General features: G+C 47.4%; 1 protein-coding gene across 1 annotated transcript in view; it reads left to right on the forward strand.

Annotated features, from left to right (window-relative positions):
- RABL2B (RAB, member of RAS oncogene family like 2B) overlaps nucleotides 1-27,719 on the forward strand; it is a 227,364-nt gene that overhangs the window by 169,296 nt on the left and 30,349 nt on the right. The window contains exon 7 of the mRNA XM_078677914.1: nucleotides 21,875-21,972. Coding sequence (XP_078534040.1) covers nucleotides 21,875-21,972 — 98 coding nt within the window. The remainder of the gene's footprint in view (nucleotides 1-21,874; nucleotides 21,973-27,719) is intronic.

A 27,719-nucleotide genomic window follows, 5' to 3' on the forward strand; every position in this document is an offset into this window, starting at 1 on the left:
TGGTCTGCCTCCCTCTCCGTACGCCCTCGCCTTGTATTGCCTTGACATGTATTTTATTTCCGTGTCCGCAAATTCGTGATATGCGTCCACTTTGCTTCGTATGTCTGCCAAAAGAGAGTTTTGTAGTGTGTCAGCGTAGTCAGTTTCCAGCTCCTGAATGTCGTTTTCTACCATGTCTAGTTGTTGTCTAATGTCTCTAAGTATCCCTGCGTGCTTACTGATGCAATGGCTTCTTATGGTAACCTTGAACGCCTCCGATAAAGACCGAGCACTTTCTACCGAGCCAGCATTGGTCTGAAAGAATTCTATAATGGCTTGATGCAGTTCGCTGCGGAAGACTTGATCTTTCAGTGCTGATTGTCGGAGGCGCCATGTGAACTGTTTCGGGGTATGAGTAGGGACAGCTAATTCCAGGCGTACCGGGGAATGATCAGACAACGTTTTAGGCAAATGTTCCACTGCCGTTATCCAAGTGCTGACCTACTGTGTGGTCAACCAGTAGTCTAGTCGTGACCAAGTGTTGTGTGTCAGTGAAGTACATGTACCCTCTCTGCGTCCCGGGTGTCTCAGCCATCACACATCTAACAAAGACCATTCATCCATTCCATCTAGTAGTGATTTGGCTGAACGTCTACCATGCTTGTCAGTACCTGATGATCTGTCCAACAGAGGGTCTAAACATGTGTTAAAGTCGCCCCCCATATAATAGCTGTCAGTTGAGTTTCCCGCAGATTGGCCAGATGCTTTCGTGAAACTGTGGGTCGTCTACGTTAGGCCCATATACTGAAACAATTGTAATATCTGTGCCCCCAAAGTTTCCTCTTAAAATAACATATCTTCCCTGGTCATCAGTGATCATGCTGGTGAATGTAAAGGGGGTGTTACGTTTAACCAGTATCAGCACCCCCCTAGCGTAGTTTGAATAAGAAGACCTACTCGAAACTGCCCATCTGTAGCCAATTCTGCACTCTCGCTGGGGCGCAATATGAGTTTCCTGAAGGCAGGCTACGTCAACCGTGTGTCTATCTAAATACGCTAGGACCTTCCTAATTTTTCGTGGATCGTGCTCCCCCCACATTCCAGGTCAGGAAGGTCAGTGTCTTGTTTTCTCAAGTCAGTCGTCGTGTGTCACACATAAAGGGAAAACAATCTTGAAATACTGCATGAGTCTCAAAAACATATAGTTCAATAACTGGATTATGTTACCATCTATAGCTGCTTGGTGATTTTCTTGGATGCCCCCACATTCCCACCCCCTCCCACTCCGTCGTGCTCCCAGCAACGAAGACAATCCCCGCAAAGTAACTATGTTCCTAACCCGCCTCCCCGTACATATACTAACAGAACACCCCAAAAAAAAAAAACGAGTGTGCTGTATACAAGTGGGCGAGAGCTGCCGAGTCTCATCCCTTCGCTAGATCGTACGAAGGGGGGGGGGGGCACCCAATAACATAGTAATGCACTACAACTTTGAACCGAACAACTTCCCCATGTCTTAGTGTAACATATTTAAGCATATCAGTGATAATGCTGACATTTTATACTTCATGGTAATTATAACAGCCCAACATTTAACAGTTGTTTACTTCTTAAGAGTGACTTATCTGAGCAGCTTGTCTGTATCATGACCGCTGTGCAATAGTCAGAGTGTGCTGCACCATAGTTTAAAGAAAGCTCTTCAACAGCAGAGTTCCAATTAGGCAAAATATTGGTGGTAGGATCGCTAGCATTCCACCAGTGACCAACAATCCCAAGTCAGTAGTGTATTCAGTTTGATTTCCAGGTATCTCTGCTCAGCTGAATAATAATCTGGGTATAAAGCTATGTCCATGCCCTCATGGCGTAGGGCGCCCATTTCTCTTGCTTTTCGCAATGCTGCATCCCTGTCTCTGTAGTTTAGTAATTTAGCTATAATGGGTCTCTATTTAGTGCCCAGCGGTGGTTTTGGAGCCAGGGATCTGTGGGCCCTTTCAGTGAAGAACACGTCCAAGAATGTGCCTCTACCCATCAGTGTGATCAAGAGCTGTTCCACGTATTTCTCCATTGGGCCTGTGTTGGTAGTTTCCACAATCCCCATTAGTCGGATGTTACTTCTTTGAGATCTGGCTTCTAAATCCTCAGCCTTAGCAGCTAGCGTAGCCAATTGTTTGTCCATCCCAGACTGTTTCGCGGTAATTTGGTTGTTGGCGTCTTCCACATCCGATATCCTGCGTTCAGCCATGTCAATCCTTTCTGTATGTCGGTCCAGTGGTTCGGACATTCGATCCACTCTGTGTGAGACAGTCAATTTTGCCATCAATGTTTGTCAGCGCAGTTTGTATCGTGAGAAACATCGACTGGATGTTGTCTGCCGGAAGCCCCCTTGTAGACGTCGCTGCTGGTGGAAGTACCTGTTGGTCCTCTCCAGATTGTTCCGGCACTTTTTTAGAATGGTCGAAGTTTCTTTTTGGTTGATTTTTATCCGGTTTGCCCATTATGTCTCTAGGGGGGTACCTGTCGCCACACAGCCGTGGAAAAATGGGTCGCGCGTCGTGTATGAGGAGTAGCTTGCTTGTTGCACCAGGCGTCCCGCACAGCTTCAGACACCAAACAATTATTAAATAGCCTCTGTTTGCGATTTCACAGGAGATGGCAGCCAGGCCCAGCTGTGTACATTTATCTCCCCTTGCCACCGGCCTGTAATGTACTTTGTCAACCTCGCAGCTGCTGTATAGACCTGAGTGTCTATGTGCCCGTCCGAGCTCCGCAGCGTCAGTGTCTCCCAAACTTCGCCGCGCTTCCGTGATTTGTGGCTCCCCTCTCTGCACCCCTTCCACTTCCGCGGCTTGGGCCCAAAGTTTAGGCTCCTTATCTTTGCCCAGCGCTCATGTGCATATCGTCTCCCGATGAAGGGGGGTGAGTCCTGACCCTGACCGATCGCTCGTACGCCCACAGGAGGAATGTTTACTGCAGCTTTATTGTCACTATCCCTTTTCAGTGAGATGCTGCCTGACGCGCGATCAATTCCTTCCAGGGCTCGCCCACGTGGATCTGACTGGGCTGCTCGACCTGTAGGGTGACTGCCGCAACCGAATCTGGGCCTCGGGCCTATCTGTGCCGGGCAATAACCTTTGCTGTTTCCAACTCGCTCCGGGAGGGCCACCAGGCGCCACGTTCGCTCCCCCTCCCGGTTCTCTGGGCGCACCTCGATGTTAACTGCCTCTCTTCACTCCCGCAGCGCGTGCCACGGGCCTTCGCCAAATCTCGCCGCACCCTCCAAAATTTGTGGAAGTCACTCGCATTGCACACTACTGCGACTGTACCTTAGGGGGTGAGGTGGGTGCGGGTGTAGCGGTCCCGTCCAGGACTTCTGGTGATTGCACTACGCGGCTCGCCGACGCCGCTGTGCGGGAGGAGTGTCCGCCGCGGTCCGGGTTGCGTGCTGTGCTTCTCGGCCTGCCAGAACACCCCCGGTCAGTGCGCCGCCTGCTGTGACCCCTTGCAGGGCTCTGCAGCGTACGCGCCTGTATTTTCTTTTCTAGCGGCAATATCGCCTCGGAACTTTCACCGAGTGTGGGCGTCGCGTTCTTATTTCGATGTCCGTGTTTCAATGGGATGAGGTCCCTAAATTAAGTGCAGGATGAGGATGATTTAGTTGTCCACCCGGAGGAGCTCGCTCAATGCGCGGCCATCTCGTGTCTCGGCTAGCCCCCCCCCCCACACATTAGTCTTCTTACTCTTCGTTTGCTTTACATTGTCTTATGTGGCCACCAGCCAGGGGCATAGCTTGATCATTAAGATTGGGGGGAGCTTCCGATTACCCGACAATCACGCTAGCATATAAGGTTAAACTAGATTATACGACCAGCCGGTTGCATGAGCGTGCCTAAGGGTCAGTGGACAGGGAGAGGAATGCGGATTGGTAGGGGCATTAAGTGAGAGAAAACAAAATATTTTGCAAAATAACCAACATTTTAAAGGGATTTCAGAACAAATCGAGAGAGCATATGTGTACGTTTTGGTCTGTGTGCATGTCAAAATTCCTGGCGAAATCTACTGACACCTCACCATACCCGACTGATAGCACCTGTACCCAACTATTTATCAGGAACTACATTTATGGGAGTGGGGGGTGGTAAGATCTCAAACACCCCCCGAAGCTACGCCCTTGCCACCAGCTACCCCAAAACTAATCTCTTTATTCCTCTAGAGTGTTTATACGTCCTATAAAATTGTACACCTGAGTAAACCATCAGTGATGTAACTTACTACATGTTGCCCACTATGTCAAAAATGTAGACACATCATGCATTATTTACTCTTCAGTTGGTAATGAATCACTAGTGAATCTCAAAATTTGTAGGCACCCACAAGTTAGTTTTAACTAGCCTGCTGACTTGGATACACTTCAAAACTCTTCACAAAAGGGCAATAATGTTATTTTTTTAGTTATATTTATTAATTATCATAGTGGACACAGGTTCAGTATCAACGCATTTGAATACATTGGTGCAGACACTAAGATAACATCAACAATCCTGATCAACACTTTCGACCTCCAATATTACACAGCTGCATCTTCTTTCTCAAATAGTGTGTACCCGAGGTCTATCCCCTGCGTCTTATTAACAATCCCGGGGATATAGGCTGGGGATAAAGATGGGGAAAACAAGGGTGTGAAGGTGTTAAAGCGGGAGAGAGGGGAGACGGGATGCTGGCCTCCAGTGCAGATAAACTTGCAAGCCCACTTGCATTTGTTTTATCTGTATACGAGCAAATTGTTACCTCCATATAGTATTCATTCATTACGATGGGGGAGTTTCGTCGGAGACTTGTGGGTGGGAGTTAAGATACCTCCGCAATGGTTCCCAGATGCCCCTGGGTCGAGCCTGTGAAGGCATAAGTTCCCAGTACTTAGTCAATTGTTCCTGACAGAGCACCACATCTCTAAGACGATCAGCAACACAGAGCCTTCGACGTCTGCCCCAGCACATTGCTATCCACCGCTTGCCCCAGTGCGTTGCTATCCGCCGCTTGACAAGGAGCAAAAAAAAAACCAACTTTATATGTTGTGCCGGCACAGGGCGCACATATCCCAGCAGCGCTCTCGGGGGCGAGTGCTCCAACTCATATTCAAGCATCTCGTCCAGCACTCCAAAGATGTTCTCCCAATAATCTCGGCCAGGTGCAGAAAGTTTGCTTCCAGGGCCCGGCATCTTGCAGACCTCGCATTCTCACTCAAGCCAGCTTTATGTAGCCATACAGGAGTCCTGTGAACTCTGTGAAGAAACTTGAAAGTAATTGGCCTCAACCGATAGTTAAGTGACAGATGTCTGGCCTGCGCGCAACGGTATGCCCACTGCTCATCCTCCATGGGGGAACCCAGTAGCTCCTCCCTACCTTGATGTGCCACTGGGACACATTTTGGCACCTCATGCAGCATACCCGCATACAAACGAGTGTTGAGTTTACGTGGTGATGGGTTGTTTAAAAAATCCTCTAAGGACCTGGTACGTAGAGGGTGCCGTCGGGAATGAGGCATGCTGCGCACGCATCTCCGCAAAGATCTGTAAGTATGTAATTCTGTTGAGCAGTCCCTGTCCTCACCCGTCAGCACACTATCAGGCAGTGCAAGTATCCCCCCTCCCATGGGGAACGCATCACCCATTGTGTGGAGACAGAGCTTATCTGACATGCTCCCGTGTCCTCCAGAAATGGCAGATCCGGATGTCGTGGCAGGGGCACAGCGGGAGCGTACATGTTCTCCAGATGTGCCCTGCATCTCAGCTCCCGCTTGGCCCACACCATACACCCTACCGTGTCCACCGCAGCGCTTGGCCTGGTCAGTGATTTATACAGGTCCATATGCAGCGGCGTGGGGGCCACTTGATTGTGCTCCTGCGCCATGTGTGCTATGAATTGGGTCGGAAAGAACCTGTAAAATCCGAACTGTGCTTGGACTCCGTTATAGTAGAGCTCCATGTCTGGGGCTCCAAGCCATCCTGTTTGAAGGGCAATATTAAGTCTCCTATGATACCAAATCAAGTTGTAGCGCAATCAGCGTCTGAATGCCACCTGAGAGGACGCGGAAGATTAGTGAATACATACAGAAACTTAGGAAGAACAATCATTTTAACTATTGCCAGACGTCCTGCCGGGTATAGCGGCAGAGCAATCCACCACCCCACCCGACTTTCAAGCCAGTCCATGAGTTTCCCGTAATTATGTGGCCATAGTTCCTGGCTGAGCCAGATTTCCAAGATTTCTCACTGGGCTCTCGGCCCAACCCAGTGGGTACTCAGACTGAAACGGTTTGTGGCTGCAGTCAGCGGGTAAATAGTTGATTTCCCCCAATTGATAGTTACCCCTGAAAGGCCGACCAAATCGCATAATTTCCCTGATTAGGGGGGTCTAAGTTTTCTGTTAGGCATTTGACATGTAGAGTCATATCATCGGCATACAGAAATACCAGCACTGCCCTAGGAACAAATGCCAGGCCACGGTGTGCATGGTGCTGTCTCAGACGGGCTTCCAGCAGCTCCATGGCGATGGCAAAAAGGAGAGGGGACAGTGGGCATCCCTGTCTGGTTCCACAAGACACAGGGAAGGGGAGAATCATTGCATTCATTTGAAGCCTTACCGTCGGGGAGGAGTACAGGAGGGCAATCAGTTTCCGTAATTTAGGGCTGACTCTCGATCGAGCCAGCAGGGCAAACATATACGGCCATTCCAAGGTATCAAAAGCCTTGGTGGCATCGAGGAACACTGCAGCCGCCGGAATCGAGGGGGTCTATCACTTGCATAGTTGCGAAGAAGGTATGCCAGCTGTGCAACGTGGCTCTCCCAGGAACGAAGCCGCACTGGTCGGGACTTAGCACCAGAGGCAAGAGCGGGAGTAGCCATGTCACAATGGGTTTAGCCAGAATTTTATTATTCAGATTGATCATTGACAGCGGTTTGTAAGATTCACATATGCATGGGTCTTTATCTGGTTTCAAGATTGTGATAAGCGCTTCCCGTAGCGTGGGTGGGGAGTTCCCCTTGCTCCAGGGATTCGTCATCCATGTTTATGAGATGTGGGGCCAGCAGTGGTGGAAATTCTTTCTAAAAAGAGGCCTTTCAGTCTACGAGCCTTGTCCCCTGGCAAGGCCCGGATGACCCCAATCACCTCCTCTACCGAAAACGGCTCATCTAAGTAGCTGCGGTGGCCACCCTTTAGCCAGAGCAGCTGGATAGAGTCGATGAAGGCGGACAGTTCCGGGTGGGTAGAATTTTGTCTAGCTGCGTACACGGAGGAGTAGAAGGACATCATTTCTGCCTGAACGGCAGCCTGGCTGATCGCCATCTCATTATCAGTTTTATGTAGCTCGGTAATATAATCGCTTGCCCATGGTTTCTCAAGACGGCCAACAAGTGTTTGGTCTGCTTGGTCTCCCTCTCCTTACTGCTTGGCATGAGTCTCTCTCCCCAGATAGTGCGTCTCCCTTATGGCAGCTTCCTCAAACTCTGCAATCTTGCCCCTAATCATTCCTAGAGTCTCATTTTTTGTGGTGGCAAAAAAATCCTTTTCCAGCTCTCCTATCTCCCCCTCGAGGCATTAGAGATCAGGCCGTAGCTACCGCAGTATTCCCGCCTGTTTCACAGTGCACTCCCCCCTTATCACAGACCCTCATTCTGCATGAAGTATTCTAGTATCTCAGTTCGGATTGCCTTGTGAAACACCTGGTCGCGCAAAGCACCCTTTGCTAGTCGCCAGCTGAATGCCCTGCTAGGAGCGCCCAGAAGGTCAAACCCAAGCAGTATCCAGGAGTAGTCAGATAAGGTTCTTGCTAGGTGGGAGATCTAGGAGACCCTTGCCAGAATATCCTTCTAAATTAACCAGAAGTCTATCCTGGACTACGTGGGGCCAGCTGAGGAAACACACGTGCCCTCCTCACAATGAGCGTGTTGGTGGCGCCATATGTCAGTCAGACCATAGTCCTCCATGACAGTTTGTAGAAGTGTTGCAGCCCTGAGTTGGGGATGCCTGACGCTGCCCCATCTATCCCTATACGAGTTTAGGATAAAATTCCTCTCCCCACAAGATTGTGCCCGGGCCCAATGTGTCAGCCAGCTGCCAAACCTCTCCAAAAAAGTCTGGGTCGTCTACATTAGGGCTGTAGACCTATACCAGTCTAATTGGGTGACACCCCCGATGTGCCTGCAAGCATTACATAACTCCCTTACTGGTCGCACAGGGCCTTACGAGGATTGCCGCCCCTCTCGCATAGTTAGAGTAGCATGCCATATGTTTCTCCCCGATCCATCATGCACGGAGGCGTGCATAGCTACTCTCAATCAAGTGCAATTCTTGGAGGAAACAGATGTCTGCCCTTTGATAGATGAGGTAAGCCGCCACCAGCCTCGCTTTCTGTTTGTCATTTAAACACCAGACAGTCCAGGTGATTGCATTCAGTGTGGTCATATTCACCTCAGGAACTACCATAATCCCCACAATGATCTAGCTTGCTCTCAGTAGGCATATTGCTCAACAGCACATGACACGGGGAGGTCAGCAAAGAAGGGAAGCAAAGATGATGAGGGGAAAACAATGTTGTGAAAACAAACACACCCCAAATTACCCCCCCCCCCCCACTACAGCCGCCCAACTTTGCTGGATTACAACCCTCTACCCCCAAAAAGGCCACCCAATGCCAGTGAAGAGAAACAGTGTAGGAATCATCCCTGCGAGGGATTCATTTTGGCCTGGCTATTTCCAGCTGGTGGAAGCTGGGTGGCTGGATGAACAAAACGAAGCTGGGGAAGATCCCGGCTTCCGTTACAGCAGACCTAACTGATCAGTGCATGTCAAATCAAAACAAATAAGCCAGAAAGGATGAGCCAAGCTGCTTTGTAAAGAGGGAGGAGTTACTCGACTAGTTTGGTTCACTGGCAGGAATTCTCTAGGTCAGCCATGTTCATGACGTCCATTGTTTTAGCTGAGGTAGTCCTCCACTCTCGCCTTTTTTGTCTGAGGCTGGTGACTGTTTAGCTGGATGAAGGTCCTGTACAAATTTGGCCGCCGACTTAGGATCCGGGAAATTCGACGTTTTCCCTGGATGGAAAATGCGTAGTTTTGCTGGATAGAGAAGGGAGTACTTGATATCCTGTTTCTGGAGCATCCGCTTAATCGGTACAAACGCTCTTCTTGCCGCCTGCACTGCAAGACTGAAATCCGGATAGAACAATATAGCATTTCCTTGGAACACATTTTCTTGTTGGTCTCTGGCTTTCCTTAACAGTGTCCATGTCGCTGTAATTAATCAAGCTGGCGATTATCGGCCTGGCTGGGGCTCCTGGTAGAGGCCTCGGGCCAAACTCCTTGTGAGCCCTTTTCACTATGCAGGCCGCGGACAGTGAATCCCTGTAAAGGAACCTCAGCATTTCCTCAATGTAGTCCTCAACACGGGTCATTGCAGTGGACTTTCGTCATGGCTGGATACCTTGTCCTTTAGTCTGTCCAGCCTGTCGGCCATAGTGTCAGTTTTCTGATCAATGCTCGTGAGAGACTGCTTGAGCTCCTTAAACATTTCTCGGATGTCCGGCTCTGGCATGGCACCCCCAGTTCCTAGGTCCTCCGTGCACTCCTCGGGGGCAGACTTCCCCACCCACTAGCCCGGCTGCCGCAGAGTCAGCCGACTCCCGGAGATATGATGACTGCAAGGTAGGCCCCCTCCGGTGTGGCTTCGCTCACACTCCTGCAAGCCGGAGGGTCCTGTGTGTGCCACCAGTATGCTGGGCCTGATCCCCATGCCAATCTGTCCACCAAGCTCTCCGCTACTTTGGGCAAAATTCCGCATCTACCGTACAGCCTGCAGGCCTGCTCTCGCTATAGACGCCCAGGCCACTTGCAGTACCAACCGGTGGGATCTGACCTCCCTCCCACCTCACTCCAGTCATCCCCTACTTCGCTCTGACTTCACAGGGTTGGCCTCGCAATGCTCACTGTCCAGCCCTTCCCCCGGCTGTCGCTCTTCTCACCTGATATGCTGAGGGACTGCCCGCTGCTGCGACTTCTAATGGGGTTCTTGTCCGCTCCTATCAGGCCGCTCCTCATGCATGAGCGTTGCGGGTCATTTGGCTTACCTCACAGGCCTACAGTACTGGGTGTCCCTCTGCGCCTCTCTCTGAGCCACTCGGCCTGTCTCTAATGCCCCTCAGAGGCACGCGGACATCTGCTTAGCTACTGCAAAGCAACGGGGCTGCAGTTCCGCCCTCTCCACGTCTCTCTCCAACAGCCGGTGCCTCCATGGGGCCATCTTCTCTCTGACACGTCACGGGTCTGCTCAGCCGCTACTCCTGCGGACTTGTCTCCCTGCACTGTGGCATGCCACGCTTCGCTGGGGTCGTTGCTGTTAGTGAGGCCAGAAGGGGAGCCGCAATCAGAGTCCTGCACTTTTTCGGGCTGCCATTACCTCGGCCCTGCGCTCGTCCATTTCGCCCAGTGTAGCAATGTATCTCGCTTCCCAGGTCAGCCGGTTCTTGTCTCGGTAGTTACGAGGCACTCATCCTCTGTTTTTCAGCGCCAGAGTCTGCTCATACTGCCAGGGGCGCAACTAGGTCTTAAGTTCGGGGGGGGGGGGGCTGACATGGCATAAAAAGGGGCGTGGTTAACATTGTTAATGGGGGCGGGGCTAAAATGGCAGACAATCAGGATCGGATAATGCTCAGGCCAAGCTAAGAAAAAGAAGTGGCAAATTCTGCATTCAAAACTGGACAATAATCAGTTTTATGAGAAGTAAACAGAGGGTAATGTGAACCATTTATATAACAGACAAGGGATTTGTTCATCTTGCAATAAAGTGTCACTCAAATACATTATATTGTCTCACAACGATATTATGTAGACGGTTAAAATTACACCCTTTTTTCTAATGGAATGCCCATGAAACTGGGTCTAAAGAGCCCAGAACAACATGCTACTCTCTGAAAAACCTAGACTGTTCACAGATATAATTCACACAAAAAAGGGGACTCTGTCCACCCCCCAAAGACAAAGAAGGAATTTGAGATTTTGCAATGTGTACATTTGCAGTGTTGTTACAAACTACAGTATCAATAAACATTAATTTATTGGCAGTACAGACATTAAAGCATGGTGCTTTAATGTACAGGCATAATAATCATGCTGGAATTCAGAAGGTGCATGAGAAATAATAAAGCATTTACATTTTGTTAATATCATGTTACATTTGCTGTTCTTCGCACTTACTACCCCATATAAGGTGTTGAAGCGATTTTTGATGGGTAGCACACTACTCTGGAACCCAAACAGAATTAGTGGGGACTGATATAGGGAAATATGAAATTAATCTGAGTGGTGGAGATGATAGTCTGTTATTTGTATTGAAAAGGAATAGTCGAGCAATAGAAGAAAGAAGGAAGGGTCTGGAATGTGTTTTTTTTGGGGGGGTAACAGCAGTAGGAAGGGGTTTGGGATGGAGGTGGAAGAGTCAGAGTGAAAGGTTTAGAAAGGCTTATTTGGGCGATCTGAATACTAAAAGAGGTATGAGATGATGGAAGGAGGGGTAGAGGATAGAAGAGTATGGGGTTTAGGATGAATGAAAGAGTGTAGGTAGAGAATATACTGATAGAGGTATGGGGTTAAAAATAGGGCAGTGCATTGGAGAGAGTAGTAGAGTGAGGTTTGAGATGAGTCGGGTGGAGGTAGGGAATATATTGCAAGAGATATATGGTGACATCTAGGGTAGTGCAAAGTAATAAACATAAAGATACTTAAGTACATGAAAGGTATCTAAATGCATAAGGATGGAAATCTATGTAGAATAAAGTTGCATTTAATAAACTAAGACTTTCAAATGTTGTTGTACTTGTGTGTTTGTGTAAGGTGTTAGATCATTCTGTACCATTACAGACCACTATCCGGCCTGAAATAAAGGAAAAAGCTAAAAATCTGTATTTTCACACTATAGTTCCTTCCACCAAGCTGAATCTGTTATAAGTTTCATATCTATAGCACCAAGAGGCTCCTAGCGTACATGTTTAACAAATGGCCAAATAATACCAAAGAATGAAGAAAATAACAAAATGAGACCACACACAAGCCAATTTATCTAGTAAACAAAATATGAAATGAAACTAATAAAAAGTAATTATCACAGTCTAGACTCATGGCCTGGGAACAAGCCTGGTGTTATATATCAGCTTAACACATTGGGCCTGGCTTCAGATGGAGGAAATTCTTACAAAGAACCAGTAGCGGTCGGTGGTGGGAGTGCTGCCGGGCGGTGATGTGGGGTGGGGCAGGGTGAGGGGTAGAAAACTATGGAATACGGCCAAATACAGGTAAGTAAACATAAAAATAAATAAAATGAATTTCATTGCACGCACTGCATCGCCAAATGCGATGCAGTGCGCACAACAAAATTTGTTTTATTTATTTTCATGTTCTTAAAATGTGTATTATGATGATGTAACAATTTAATTACTGCACAGTGAATATTTAAGATTGGCAGGTATTATCGGTCTTTATTGAGATAGAGGGTGAATCGAAGAAAAACAAGAAAATAAACTAAAAATTCACAAATAAACTTACAAACCTGTCTACAATACACATACTCCCAATCCAAACCTAGGACATGGTAGACATATTCGGCCATCATCTATTTTTACAGTACTGCAGACTTCTTTAGAAAGGCCGATCCTACCCCTTGACTGGATGTAGTAGAAGTGGGCCCCATATGCTTCAAACATCATCCCGGACAGGGACACCCCACCTGTGGCACCACTGGCCGGGGCCACTCTGCAGATAAGGGGGCGTGTTCTGCTTCACATCAGCATCACATCTCTTGCAAGGACATGCCAGGGCCACCACCGCCTCAAGGCCACTTGCTGAGAATGCGGCTACGATCTGCTTTGCAACAGCATTACTTGGAAGTACCACCCATCCATAGCACCTCTGCTTCGCAACAACATCACTTGTAAGTACCACCCATCCATAGTACCTCTGCTTCGCAACAGCATCACTTGCAAGTACCACCCATCCATAGCACCTCTGCTTCTCAACAGCATCACTTGCAAGTACCACCCATCCATAGTACCTCTGCTTCTCAACAGCATCACTTGCAAGTACCACCCATCCATAGTGCCTCTGCTTCGCAACAGCATCACTTACAGGTACCACCCATCCATAGCGCCTCTGCTTCGCAACAGCATCACTTGCAAGTCCCACCCATCCATAGCACCTCTGCTTCGCAACAACATCACTTGCAAGTACCACTCATCCATAGTACCTCTGCTTCGCAACAGCATCACTTGCAAGTACCACCCATCCATAGCACCTCTTCTTCTCAACAGCATCACTTGCAAGTACCACCCATCCATAGTACCTCTGCTTCTCAACAGCATCACTTGCAAGTACCACCCATCCATAGTACCTCTGCTTCGCAACAGCATCACTTGCAAGTACCACCCATCCATAGCACCTCTGCTTCGCAACAGCATCACTTGCAAGTACCACCCATCCATAGCACCTCTGCTTCTCAACAGCATCACTTGCCAGTACCACCCATCCATAGCTTCTCTGCTTCTCAACAGCATCACTTGCAAGTACCACCCATCCATAGTACCTCTGCTTCGCAACAGCATCACTTGCAAGTACCACCCATCCATAGCTCCTCTGCTTCGCAACAGCATCACTTGCAAGTAACACCCATCCATAGTACCACTGTCCGGCCCACTCAGCAGACACGGGGGCAGGTATGTGTGGCATCACTGCCCCAAGCCCACACAGCTGAACTGAGGCCTAGCACGCGCCCCTCACCACCACCTCCATCACACTTGTGGTGTAAGGTGAGGACACACCAGGTGTTGCAAAACTTCACAGCCATAATTCTCAACGCAGGATCTCACTTCACCATGTTACCCTACAGCCCACCAAGGAGTGCAGAAACCAAATCAAAGCACCTACATCCATCGATGCAAACATTGTGGGGAACCAGGGCCTAACATTTTATTTCCAACCAAGTAACACCCTTCAGTGGCAAGATTTGTTAAAAATAATAAAATCGGATTGATCATAGAACGGACCAGTCAAGCATTAAATTAAAGAGTTGCTTTCCCCTCGGCTGCTAGCACCTTCCTATTAGAAGTTGGGCCACTGTTGACAGCATCTGGTGACAGCCCCACCCCAGGCACCAACTGTAGGTGCTTCCATTCTCCCTACCTCAATGTGCCGCTTTCATAGCCAGCACGAGCACTGAAACCAGTGCCAAAACCCACTAGGAGCTATATCCGTGCTTACGCACATTCACAGCTCCTCTCCACCCCAACAATCCCTTCCAACCAATGAAGGGGCCATAGGACGCAATGAGCAGCACTATCGTGCACCCCTATTCACTGTGTCCAGTCAGGAAACTGACAATGCTTGTAAACCTGGGATGTAATGGCGCACAGCGGCGGGTCGCATAAAGAATGACCGTACATTACCCACAGGACGCGAGTGTGGTGCTCTTCACAGAGCCCTCTAACATTTACCATTGCAATGTGTCTCCCCTCCTCACGTAGATCTGCGGTTTGAGCAACGCTCCAAGTACAGGCTGGATACAAGTAAGGACAGCTCCTAAGGGAAAAAAATCAGTTGAGGTGTTCCTCGAAAAGCTGTGTCCAAAATGCCCAGGGCAGGCGGGGCCTCACTTGAGAGAGTGTGAAGATGTGCACAGCAGGGGTAAAGGGATGGCCAGTGCAGGTGACGCTTTTCCTTTGTAAAGGAATTCCTGCTGGCGTCATATCTCCCTGCTGTGCACATCTTCACACTCCATGATGCACAGCACATCAAACGTGCTTAAGTGAAATCTCCTGCTTCAGGCAAGGAAATCACCTGGTGGCACCCCTCTGAAAGAAAACAAAAGGTAGGGGGCAGGGAGGGTTGCTGAAACCGTCAGAGGATAGCTGCCTCCGGCTGGTTCTGGGCCTCTCTGAAGGGGTCATTAAAATCACAATCTCGGATTCTAAACCATGCGAGAATAAATGTGGAGCCTTAATGCAAATGAAAGTGGGAAAACGGTTTTCATACTTTCCTTTTATTTTACATCATTGTAAATCAGGAAAGTATGTTGTGCTGTCATCTGAACCTTGGCAGCCCGGGCTGGAGATTACGAGGGGGGGGGGGGCTGAAGCCCGCTCAGCCCAATGGGTGTTGCGCGCCTGCATACTGCTGGATTTTGATGGATTGCTCGTCCAGCCTGCAGAGCCTCAGAGTGGTGGCCATCTTGCAGCGGGGCTCACTAGCGCCCCCACAAAAGGCAATAATTGGTAGCTATATTTCACTAGCTTTTCTTGCTTGCAGTCCATGAGGCAAATTTTATAAATTGCCCCAGGCCCAGCGAGCGTGTGCACCCACTTTTTGTGCCCTCACTGTAATTTGGTAGTATAGAAGGGGGCCACAGACTGCTGAGTACCCCCTCTGTAATGCAGCTTACACCTTCCCCAAATTATACGCCAGCCCAGTTATAAGGATGTTACTTCATTTGCGTGGAAACATGGCCCCCTGCATATGAAAGAACACTGCCTTTGCACCATATTACAGGCATGGGGGCAATTGTACAGAACTTCTGAAGAGGAGAACTGATTTTGTCCCAAATAAAGGTGTACAGTCAGTGCGCCCCTTAGAAGGGGGGTTCAGAGTCCATAATCCCCTCACCCACACCTCCCGCCATCTTCTCACAAGCAAATGTGATAACACTGTGGACCCTCAGGTGAGATCCCTGCGCCTCTTAAGTGAATTACACCTGCCTCAAGTGAAAGACAGACCCACAGTCTGTCTTTGACTAATGTCTAAGTTGTCCTCAGCACAGCCACAAACTGTCAGTTTTCAGCTGCGCTGCAAAGTTTTTTTTTCCCTCCTTTTTTTTCCTTTTGCTAAGCTGCCACACTGTCCCATTCTGTGCTAAGTATATCTAACTAAGGGTGCACCTCAAAGCAAACGGGGACATAGCGCATAATAAATAATTAGGACCCAGGTCTGAGTAGTAGTTCAGAGCATCAAGTTTCAGGTGTCAATTTTAGGAAACAGCCAGGAAATTGTATATACAATTTAGACATGGGAACCTTCCACTATTGAGCCACACTCGCACAGGGGCAACAGAGAACATGGGAGATTGTCCAGTGTGCAATTACAGGGTAGAATCTGAAATCCATGTATTGTTTTTCTGCCCTGCATACCACCTGCCTCGCAAACGCTTGTTAATTTAAATATGTAAAAATCTAGGGTTTGGGCATTGCTTAAAGGCCTACCGAGTCTTGAAATACAATACCCACCCTCCAATCGTTTTCGCTGTATCACGCTTTTTAAACACTGTGGTCCATGCGGCGCGGCTTCCTAAAGTAACATTCTGGGATGTTTTACGTAATGAAACCGTAAAAGGTCAAAACAGGGTTCAGCAAATAGGGAACCCTCCCTCAGCCTTCCGTTTTACTCATTGTTTTTAATTGTGAATATTTTTAGTCTGTCATTAACCTAATGATAGCTTTTTAATGGATTTTAAGAGAAGCAGAGGATGACTTTTTATAATCTGCGTGACTGTAGATATATGATTGCGAGTGTGCACACCTTCTATTTTTTTATGTCTACTGTGTTTTTCTTATGATACACTTTTATGGTCCTAGTGGCCGAAATAAAGTTATTGACTGACTGAGAACATCAACCTGCTCCCTCATACTGAACTTTGAGTTTAGCTGGCCACTGCCCTAGTGAAAGCTTCCCTAAATTACTGGAACACATTGTACACAGAGTTCCCTAGCAAAGGTTCTGACAAGCTGCAAGAGGTAGTAAAATCATGTAAGGATGGAGGCAGTTTGACTGAACCTACAGATATGTGGCTTGATAAAATCTGCTTTTACAGCGTTCCTGTTGTTCCCATTAAAGGCAATAGCCAAGTTCTTGGTCTCTATGCTTTATAAAAGGCCTGCTGAGGCAAAAGTCTAGGTCGCTTGTAGATCTTGACACCACACTACAGGCTAGCAAAACACCTAGGTTCGCCCATTGCCCAGCTGAACAACCAAAGAACTTAAAGGAAATAAAGACACATAGCCTCTAGAGTGAATTAAACCAGGACTCAAGAGAAGAACCACTCGTTAGGACATTTCTGAATATCAGGCTGGTCATACACCTTAAACTTAATATCTCTGGGCATCGGATTTGTGTTCTCGCAATGCATCCTGGTAGTTTGTGACTTCGCTTGTGCCTTTCTATGCATAAACTGCAGAACAGTTCATGCTCAAGTTCAGAAAGGAGAAGAGCGGTGCATAAAAAATCCTCTCTTGCTGTCCCTTTTGCACTCTCCTCCACTCTATCTCTCTGCACTGTAGTTCCATTAATGCTATCCAATATTAGCAAGCACTCACCATCGCATATAATCTCAATTACAAGTGAACATTCACAACTGGACTTGATGGAACAATGCATGCCTGAACAATGCATGCCTGAACATCTCATGCCTGAATCACAGGGTCTTAACCACGACCGCGTCTTTACCACTCAATGTCATGGTAAAGACATGATTGGTAAAGTGATGTGTGCTAAAGATCATACCCCTCTCCCGAGCCCTAAAAACTGGTTCTTTTCCCCACCCCGCACCATAAAATTAACCCCATACCCTAAAAACTACCCGACCCCTCCCTGAGGGGGAACAGCCATTCCAACGCGGTTTTTACCACGTGTTGCCATTACATCGCATGCGTTACAACGCACGCGATGTTACAACGCGTGGTAAAAACCACGCATACCACTACATCGCATGCGCTTTTACAACGCGTGCCATGTAATGGCTATCCACGTCGTTGTGAGGAGGCTGTCTCTTCACAACGACGTGCACCTCTGACGACGCAGGAACCAGGAGCAGAGACTGACGCTGGAACCACGAGGAAAGAGATAAGGCTGATTTTGCTTGGGGTGCGGGTTTTAGGGTTTAGGGTAGTGTAGGGGTGGGAGTAGTGTGGGTAGTGTTGTAGTGTTTTAGGGTTAGGTGTAGTGTAGGGATGGGAGTAGTGTGGGTAGTGTTGTAGTGTTTTAGGGTTAGGGGTAGTGTAGGGGTGGGATTAGTGTAGTGTTTTATGGTTTAGGGTAGTGTAGGGGTGGGAGTTGTGTGGGTAGTGTTTTAGGGTTTAGGGTACTGTAGGGGCGGGAGTAGTAGTGTTTTAGGGTTTAGGGTAGTGAAGGGGTGGGAGTAGTGTGGGTACTGTTGTAGTGTTAGGGTGTAGGGTAGTGTATGGGTGGGAGTAGTGTGGGTAGTGTAGTAGTGTTTTAGGGTAATGTAGGGGTGAGAGTAGTGTGGGTAGTGTAGTAGTGTTTTAGGGTAGTGTAGGGGTGGGAGTAGTGTGGGTAGTGTTGTAGTAGTGTTTTAGGGTAGTGTAGGGGTGGGAGTAGTGTGGGTAGTGTTTTAGGGTTTAGGGTGTGTAGGGGTGGGAGCAGCGTGGGTAGTGTTTTAGTGTCGTAGTGTTTTAGGGTGTAGGGGTGGGAGTAGTGTGGGTAGTGTTGTAGTGTTTTAGGGTTTAGGGTAGTGTAGGGGTGGGAGTAGTGTGGGTAGTGTAGTAGCGTTTTAGGGTTTAGTGTAGGGGTGGGAGTATTGTGGGTAGTGTTGTAGTGTAGTAGTGTTTTAGGGTAGTGTAGGGGTGGGAGTAGTGTGGGTAGTGTCGTAGTGTTTTAGGGTTTAGGGTAGTGGTGGGTGGGTGTAGTGTGGGTAGTGTTGTAGTGTCGTAGTGTTTTAGGGTTTAGGGTAGTGTAGGGGTGGGAGTAGTGTGGGTAGTGTTGTAGTGTTTTGGGTAGTGTAGGGGTAGGAGTAGTGTGGGTAGTGTTGTAGTGTCGTAGTGTTTTAGGGTTTAGGGTAGTGTAGGGGTGGGAGTAGTGTGTGTAGTGTTGTAGTGGTTTAGGGGTGGGAGTAGTGTGGGTAGTGTTGTGGTGTAGTAGTGTTTTAGGGTTTAGGGTAGTGTAGGGGTGGGAGTAGTGTGGGTAGTGTTGTAGTGTCATAGTGTTTTAGGGTTATGGGTAGTGTAGGGGTGGGAGTAGTGTGTTGTGTAGGGGTAGCGTTGTCACTTACCTTGCAAACTTTAACCACGACTATACTTTACCATGCATTCCTTTGTGTTGTAATGGCATGCGTGGTAGAGGCATACTCGTGGTAAAAGTATTCAATGTAATGGCATGTCGTCATTGACATCGCGTAGTAATACCCGCGTTGTAATACCCGCGTTGTAATGGCACGCGTGGTATTAGTATGCAATGTAATGACATACATCCCTCCCTGAGCCCTAAAAACTGTCCCTACATCCGTAAGGTGCCCTGACCCCTCCCCGCCCTGAGTCCTAAAACTGCCCCCACCCACTAAAAACTACCCCATCTCCTACGAACCCCAAAGACTGTCCCCACACCCTAAAAACTCCCCGACAGAGCCCCTCCCTGAGGCCTAAAACTGCCCCAGCCATGTACACTATCCCTTCCCCCACCCCGCGATGAGCCCTAAAACCTGTCCCCTACACCCATAAACTACCCCCACCCACGAGTCCTAAAAACTACCCCCACCCCTCCAAGACCTGGCCCCATCCCCACTTACCTCACGTGTCATCCTTCCTCTTCCTGTGCCCCCCCACTTTGCAAAAAAATGGGTCCGTTTTCACTTTGAAAATGTGGTGCGTTCACGTTGCGTTTTGGGCCTACCCACACAAATGAGTTACCATTTTTATCGGGACACTTGGGGAAACGCTGGGTGGTAGGAAATTTGGGGATCCACACAGATTCCGGAACTTTCCACCACAGAAATGTGAGGAAAATGTGTTTGTTTTTTCAAAGTTTGAGGTTTGCAAGGGATTCTGGATTACAGAATCTGGTCTGGTGAGAGCCAGGCAAGTCACCCCATCCTGGATTCCCCTGGGTGTCTGGTTTTTAAAAAATATATAGGTTTGCTAGGTTTCCCTAGGTGCTGGCAGAGCCTGGGTTCAAAATCTACAGCTAGGCACTTTGCAAAAAAAAAAAAAGGGTCAGTTTTCACTGTGAATATGTGGTGTGTCTACCTAGCGTTTTGGTCGTTTCTTGTCGTGGGCACTAGGCCTACTCACACAAGTGAGGTACCATTTTTCTCAGAAGACTTTGGGGAATGCTGGGTGGGTGGAATTGTGTGGATCCACGCAGATTCCAGAGCTTTCATCCACAGAAATGTGAGTAAACATTGTTTTTTAACTAAGTTTGAGGTTTGCAAGGGATTCTGGGTAACAGAACCTCGTGAGAGGCACACCATTCACCCCATCCTGGATTCCCTTTGCTAGCTAGTTTTAAAAAATGTGCAGGTTTGCTAGGTTTTCCTATGTGCCGGCTGCGCTAGGGCCCAAAATCCACAGGTAGGCACACTGCTAAAAACAAGTCTGTGCCAAGTGGGCTTTCTGCTGCTGTGGGGGGTGGGGGGATGGGGCAGAAAGACTGGAATTTTTGCAGGGTGGGGGCATTGGCATGCCCATAATAGGCAGCCCCCACCCCTAATTCAAATTGGCAAAAAAAATCCCTGGCGTCTAGTGGGCTTTTTGCCCCTCAGAGGGGGGGGGGGGCAGAAAGACTAATTTTTGCAGGTGTGGGGGCATTGGCATGCCCGTTTTGGGCAGCCCCACCCCTAATTGTAATTGCCCAAACAAATCTCTGGTTTCTAGTGGACTTTCTGCCGCCCTGGGGGCAGATTGGGGGCTACTGCCCTCATGTGCCTCTGAAAGGGGGGGGGGGGGCAGAAAGGCTGTAATGTTTGCGGCCGTGGGGGCACTGGCATGCCCGATTTGGGCAGCACCCACCCTAATTCAAATGGCGTCTAGTGGGCTTTTTGCCCCCCCTCCCCCTGTGGGGGGAGATTGAGGGGAACAAAGGCCCTTGCCCAAGGGGCCGCTCCCCCCTCCTTGGTGTCTAGTGGGTGGATCCCTGCTTGGGGATCGACCTCCTGGGGTATCCAATGATGCCTCCCTCTTCTTTCTACGTGCTCAGGGGGCCGAGATAGCCCCCTGAGCACATAGAAAGTGAAACTGAAATGAGCCTAAAGGCTCATTTCAGTTTTGTTTTCTTTGAAATTACGTCAGCGCAACGCACTGATAGTCATTAGACAGAAACCTGGGGTCCGGGGCTTGGGAGCTGGGGAAGCTTTTCCCTAGCTCCCGAGGCATTTGGGAAGAAAAACAAATCCCTCTGGTGCCTCACGGGCACTGTGGCGCACGACGGCTCCTGCCTGTCGTTCGCATGCAAAGAGTTAAGGCAGATGTTTGGGCACGGCAAGAGTGGTTCGGCTTGCGAGGTAATGGCACGCGTCGCTGAGGTCATTTCCCATAACCATCAGTCGTGCAATTGCCAATGGACAAAAACCTGCAGCTGTGTAATTTGCTATTGTGTATTTACCATGGGATATGCTAGGCATTAATAGCAGATACTAGTGACCATTAACTGTTAAATTTAAAGTCCTGTTGACGTATATAGTAAGAGAATATATCAAAAAGGCAACTTTGGATTCTTTAAAATTTGGGAGCACAGTTCATCTAGAGTCAATACTTTGACTCACTTTCCTGTGGTTTGCCTTTCTGAAAGTATTTATTGGGGTTTGGCACTTTATGAACTTTTTGTTTTGCTTGTACTGCACTAGTTTGAGCTTCACTGTACATTTACTCATCCCATTGGTTGTTTAAAGTGTTCCTTTTTAGTTTGGCCATATACTGAAACTTTACACTGTAAGTATCTTAGTGAACTGTTACATTTGAAAGTCTTTTGTTTATCAAATGTTTGTCACTTTAAGAATATGGTGTGAAAGTAATTATAAAGTATTAAAACAAAATTGAAGAGTCTGTTCTCATCATTCAGTGTCTCTTTTGTCTTCAACAGTTGATTTGAAAGTCACTCAAAAAAGTTTCAACTTTGCGAAAAAGTTGAATCTGCCGTTTTATTTTGTATCTGCTGCTGATGGTACCAACGTAGTGAAGGTGAGAAAAGCTATCAAACTGTTGTCATATTGCATTACAGCAAAGGCTGTGCTAAACAAAATAAAACTTTTCTGTTTGTAAAAATTAGTAAGCGAGTTATAAATACATGTTTGAGGCATATGAGCTGCAGATTCTACACTTTGCATTAGATTGCCACCTGGAGTTGGGCTTGGGTTTGGATGATTGCATGTTGTTGTCGTCTTGGAAGAAGTCTTTTGTATTCACGAGATAGGTGACTCCTCCCTTGGACGATAGTGCGCATGGACATCGGCTCCATCCTTAGATTGTTTTTTCCCGCCACTGGGTTCGTATGAAACTTTTCCGCTCCGGTTCGAAATCTACTTTTCAAGTACCTTGAAGTGTAAAAACGTATTCAAACTTCAACAAACTACTTTCGATATCGATAAACGTCAACTCGACTCCATCAGCTCGATTCCGGTCGTAGAGGCGGGCCGTTGGGCCTATCCACGCCGTGAGGCCTACACCTCATGGAAAGGACGCCATTCAAAAGATGCCCTAAGTGTGGAGCAAAGTTTCCACACAGTGACCATTTCAAGGTCTGTAACCTGTGCTTATCGCCAGAACACGACGAATCCAGCTGTACAGCCTGTGCATCCTTTCGAGCCAAGAAGACTATTTGAGATTGGAGGGCTCGTTGACACAACATGCAGAGATCAGCTCCGGAACCGGTGTATATCTTCAACGAAGAAGTTCCGCTCGCCCCCGAAGAAGATTCAGATGATCTCCAAATCGTATCCGGGGCAGACGACTCCGATGACTCCATACCATCGGGTCAGCGCGTGAGTACTACTGCCCAATACCCAGCACCCAAATCGATGGCAAAGGTCAACAGTCTGCCTCCGGGGCCCAGTCGCGACCGAAAAAACACTTTAAAAGCCCCGCCATCGAGCCCGGCTCAGAAGAAAATACTCCAGCCTTGTGGTAGCTCCTTACCGAGCAAGCCGCACGTGCCGATCTCACCAGCTCCCTCGGCACCGAAACCGAAAGAAGTCACGGCTCCAAAACAGTCGACTTCTAAAGACAAAACTATGAAGCCAGCGTCTGACGCCTCGAGGCAGACGAGACCAGCTTCTACTCCGAAGCCAATATCTTTGGTACCGAAACCTACAAGGCCTGATTCCGATGCGCTCAAGTCCTCGAAACAGCCTACGACTCCGAAAACAATACCTTCGGTGCAGAAATCTACGTCAAAGGACACAGTAACAACTCCTAAGGCTAAAGACAAGCAGCAACCACGCCCGGAACCGAGAATATCGGCGCCGGCAAAAGTTCCGCAAGGAGAAGACCTTTTCCAACCTGATCCTCTACAAAGAAGATCTACATTGACCCAAACACAGGTCATGTATCCACTACACCACACAGGAAGAGGAAGTCAGACACAGCACCTACACCTGCAGTGCCTGTCAAGAAGAAGGACTCTGCTACATCTCCTATGCACCCTTCTTCTTCTATACTTCCTTCTTCTCCTATACTTCCTTCTCCTTCATCTCCTGTTCCTCTTAACATTTCACCTCAAAATTCTCCTAAAAACTCTCCTCCTCATTCTTCAACACATACACCTCCAAACGATGATGAGTATAGCATGGGGGGAGGGGTAGACCCAGATGAGCGTTTTCCCTCCCCTATTGATGATCCAGATTGGGAGTACCCAAACCCACAAGATGTGCCCGATCTTCCTGACCCATATTCAAATCCATCAAAACCTTCTCCCCCAGAAGACAATATTGGTATTGGGCACTTACTGAATAGGGCTGCCATCTATCATGGGGTCACCATGCATTCAGATGAGGCAGAGGAAGACTTTTTATTAGATACGTTTGAACAATCACAAAAGTCTGTTCAAATTCTGCCTATGATTAAAGGGGTCATCAAGCATGCTCCAGAAGGGAAACAACCTTTACAACGCAACTTTTACAACGCACTATCATTACAACGAAACTTTTACAACGCAAAAACCATTACAACGCATGTATTTACAACGCATGTTTTTACAACGCAGGTACCTTTACAACGCATACCATTACAACGTAAGTATTCGTAAGTATATAATTATATTTAAAATGTTATATGTTTGGGTTTTTTTAAGGGGTATTTTTAGGGTTCAGGGTCAGTTTTGGTTTTTTGGGTAAAGGGGTATTTTTAGGGTTCAGGGTCAGTTTTGGGTTTTTGGGTAAAGGGGTATTTTTAGGGTTCAGGGTCAGTTTTGGGTTTTTGGGTAATGGGGTATTTTTAGGGTTCATGGTCAGTTTTTAGTTTTTGGGTAAAGGGGTCTTTTTAGGGTTCAGGGTCAGTTTTTAGTTTTTGGGTAAAGAGGTATTTTTAGGGTTCAGGGTCAGTTTTTGGGTAAAGGGGTATTTTTAGGGTTCAGGGTCAGTTTTTAGTTTTTGGGTAAAGGGGCATTTTTAGGGTTCAGGGTCAGTTTTTAGTTTTTGGGTAAAGGGGTATTTTAAGGGTTCAGGGTCAGTTTTGGGTTTTTGGGTAAAGGGGTATTTTTAGGGTTCAGGGTCAGTTTTAGGTTTTTGGGTAAAAGGGTATTTTTAGGGTTCAGGGTCAGTTTTGGGTTTTTGGGGTACAGGGTATTTTTAGGGTTCAGGGTCAGTTTTGGGTTTGGGGTACAGGGTAAAAATAAAGTAAAATTAAATTTAAATTAAATTAAATGAAATTAAATAAAATTATATTAATTTCAATTAATTTACATTAAAAAAATTAATATATACTTACCAATACTTGCGTTGTAATGGTATGCGTTGTAAAGGTATCTGTGTTGTAAAAACATGCGTTGTAAAAACATGCGTTGTAATGGTTTTTGCGTTGTAAACATTTCGTTGTAAAGGTATGCGTTGTAAAAGTATGCATTGTAACGTCCTACATCCGCTCCAGAAGTATTTAAAGATCCTGTACGTGCTAGGATTCTAAACCCTAGAATTGAGAAAAAGTACAGGCCTGCTCCTGGGGATCCTGCCTACATTAAAGGACAGCTACCCTAAGATTCCCTAGTTGTGTCAAATGCTAGAAAAAGAGCAAACTCACAGACATCAGGTGAAGCACCACTCCCTGATAAAGAATCTAAGGTGATCGATGCTTCAGGCAAAAGGATAGCTGCACAAGCTAGAAATACATGGCGTGTAGCTAACACACAAGCCCTCCTTGCAAGATATGACAGGGCTCACTATGATCAGTTAGAGACACTACTACAACATCTACCTGACCAATATAAGGCGCATGCAGACGACCTTATACAAGAAGGTAAGTTCATTTCAAATGCCTCAATCAAGTGTGCACTTGATGTAGCAGACACTGCATCTAGAGCTGTAAACACTAGTGTCCTACTTAGACGTCATGCGTGGCTACGCATTTCAGGATTTAAGCAGGAAGTGCAAACTACCATCTTAAATCAGCCATTCAACCAACATCAATTGTTTGGTCCAGAGGTAGACACAGCACTTGAGAAAATGAAGAAAGAGACCGATACAGCCAAATCTGTGGGAGCTTTGCAATCCACACAAGCTACAGGCTCCTTTCATCGCTCCTCCTATAGAGGAGGCTCCAAACAGACTGGAGCAGACAATACAGCTTCCTTCAAATCCAATACACAGACATCCTCCAGTAAAGGATATTTTAGAGGACTCTATAGAGGCAACAACAATAAAGGAAGAGGTCGAGGTAACAACAATAATCAAACCTCTTGCACCACAAAACAGTGACTTCCCTCTGCTCTCCCAACAGCACTCCACTCCTGTGGGGGGGCAGACTAACACAGTTCCTACCTGTCTGGAATTCTATCAAACAGACAAGTGGGTAAGACAAATTATCCAGTATGGCTACTGCCTTGAACTTACAGCTACCCCTCCACACATACCACCCAGGCAGCGTCCAATGTCTGCAGAACATCTTACACTGCTCAAACAAGAAGTCCTATCACTTCTTCAAAAGGACGCAATAGAAATTGTTCCTTTACAACATCAACAGGGGTTTACTCGCTTTATTTTCTAATACCCAAAAAGGACGGGACACTAAGACCAATTCTCGACCTCAGGCCCCTCAATCACTATATACACTCAGATCATTTTCATATGATCACTTTACAGCAAGTGCTCCCATTGCTGCTACAAGGCGACTTCCTTACAACACTAGATCTAAAGGACGCCTACTTCCACATTCCTATACATCCTTCTCACAGGAAGTATCTAAGGTTTGTACTGGAAGGACAGCATTATCAATTCAAAGTCCTTCCATTCGGGGTAACACAACGTGTGTAGAAGTAAAAGAAGTCTTGTAGACAGCTCTTGTAGTTGTAGTTTATTATTCAAGTTACATCTTAGAGGTTCCAATGTAAGTCTCAATATAAGTTCTTAATATAAGCCCCACCAGAAGCGGCCTCCTGGCTGCTCAGCCCATCTTCTCCAACTGCCCCACTTCAAGTACAAACCTCCATAACATTCTAAATGACATCACATAGCTAGAGCATCAGGGCCAGGGAGATGCATTACATAAGAAGCTGATTACTACAAAGTGCCTCGCAGCACATCTCCGAAGACAACAGATACATGTCTTCCTATATCTAGACGATTGGCTCATAAAAGCCAAGTCATTCAAACAGTGTGTCCAACACACATCTCAGACAATTCAAAAATTGCATGACTTAGGGTTCCCAATCAACTACACCAAGACGCACCTACAGCCCTCTCATGTACATCAATATTTAAGGGCAACAATAAACACGTCTACAGCTCTAGCGTATCCCAGTCCAGCAAGGATACAGAGCATTCAAGACTTAGTCACAAGGTTTCAACATCAACACTCTTTCCCAGCCAGAGTGTTCATGAGACTAATAGGCATGATGGCATCTTGCATCTTTATTGTACCATATGCAAGACTGCAAATGGGTCCGTTATAGGAATGTCTAACACAAGAGTGGAATCAGGCCCAAGGACAACTAACAGACCTGGTATTGGTGGACAACCGCACATATCTCTCTCTGCAGTGGTGGAACACCAGAAACTTGACAAAAGGGCGGCCGTTCCTCGAACCTGTTCCACAAATAGTACTTACAGCAGACGCACCTCTCACAGGATGGGGAGCCCACCTCCTACATCATACAATTCAAGGGCAATGGACCATTCAACAAAGATCGTTCCATATCAACCACCTAGGGCTGCTAGCAATATTCTTAGCGCTCAAAACTTTCCAAGTACAAGTACAAAACAAAGCTGTCTTAATCCGGACGGACAACATGACAGCCATGTACTATATACAAAAACGGGGGGGGGGGGAGGGACACACTCTTTACAGCTGTCCCAGCTTGCACAGAACATTTGGAGATGGGCAATTCCACAAAACATATATCTTTTAGTAGAACACTTTCCAGGACTTCACAATCAGATAGCAGATCTGTTAAGTCGACAAACACAACAAATTCACGAATGGGAACTACATCCACAAGTTCTTCTACCATTCTTTCACAAGTGGGATCATCCAGACATAGATCTGTTCACCACACACGAAAACGCAAAATGCCCAACCTTCGCCGCCAGGTTTCCACACCCGCTGTCCAAGGGCAATGCAATATGGATGAACTGGTCAGGCAGATTTGCGTACACTTTTCCGCCACTACCACTAATAGTGCGCAAGCTACGACAACAGTTGCTCAAACTGATTTTATTAGCTCCCACATGGGCACGCCACCGTGGTATACAACACTGCTAGAACTATCCCTAGTTCCACAC

Source organism: Lissotriton helveticus, chromosome 1_1, assembly GCF_964261635.1.
Source record: "Lissotriton helveticus chromosome 1_1, aLisHel1.1, whole genome shotgun sequence".
In the NCBI taxonomy this organism is placed as follows: domain Eukaryota; kingdom Metazoa; phylum Chordata; class Amphibia; order Caudata; family Salamandridae; genus Lissotriton; species Lissotriton helveticus.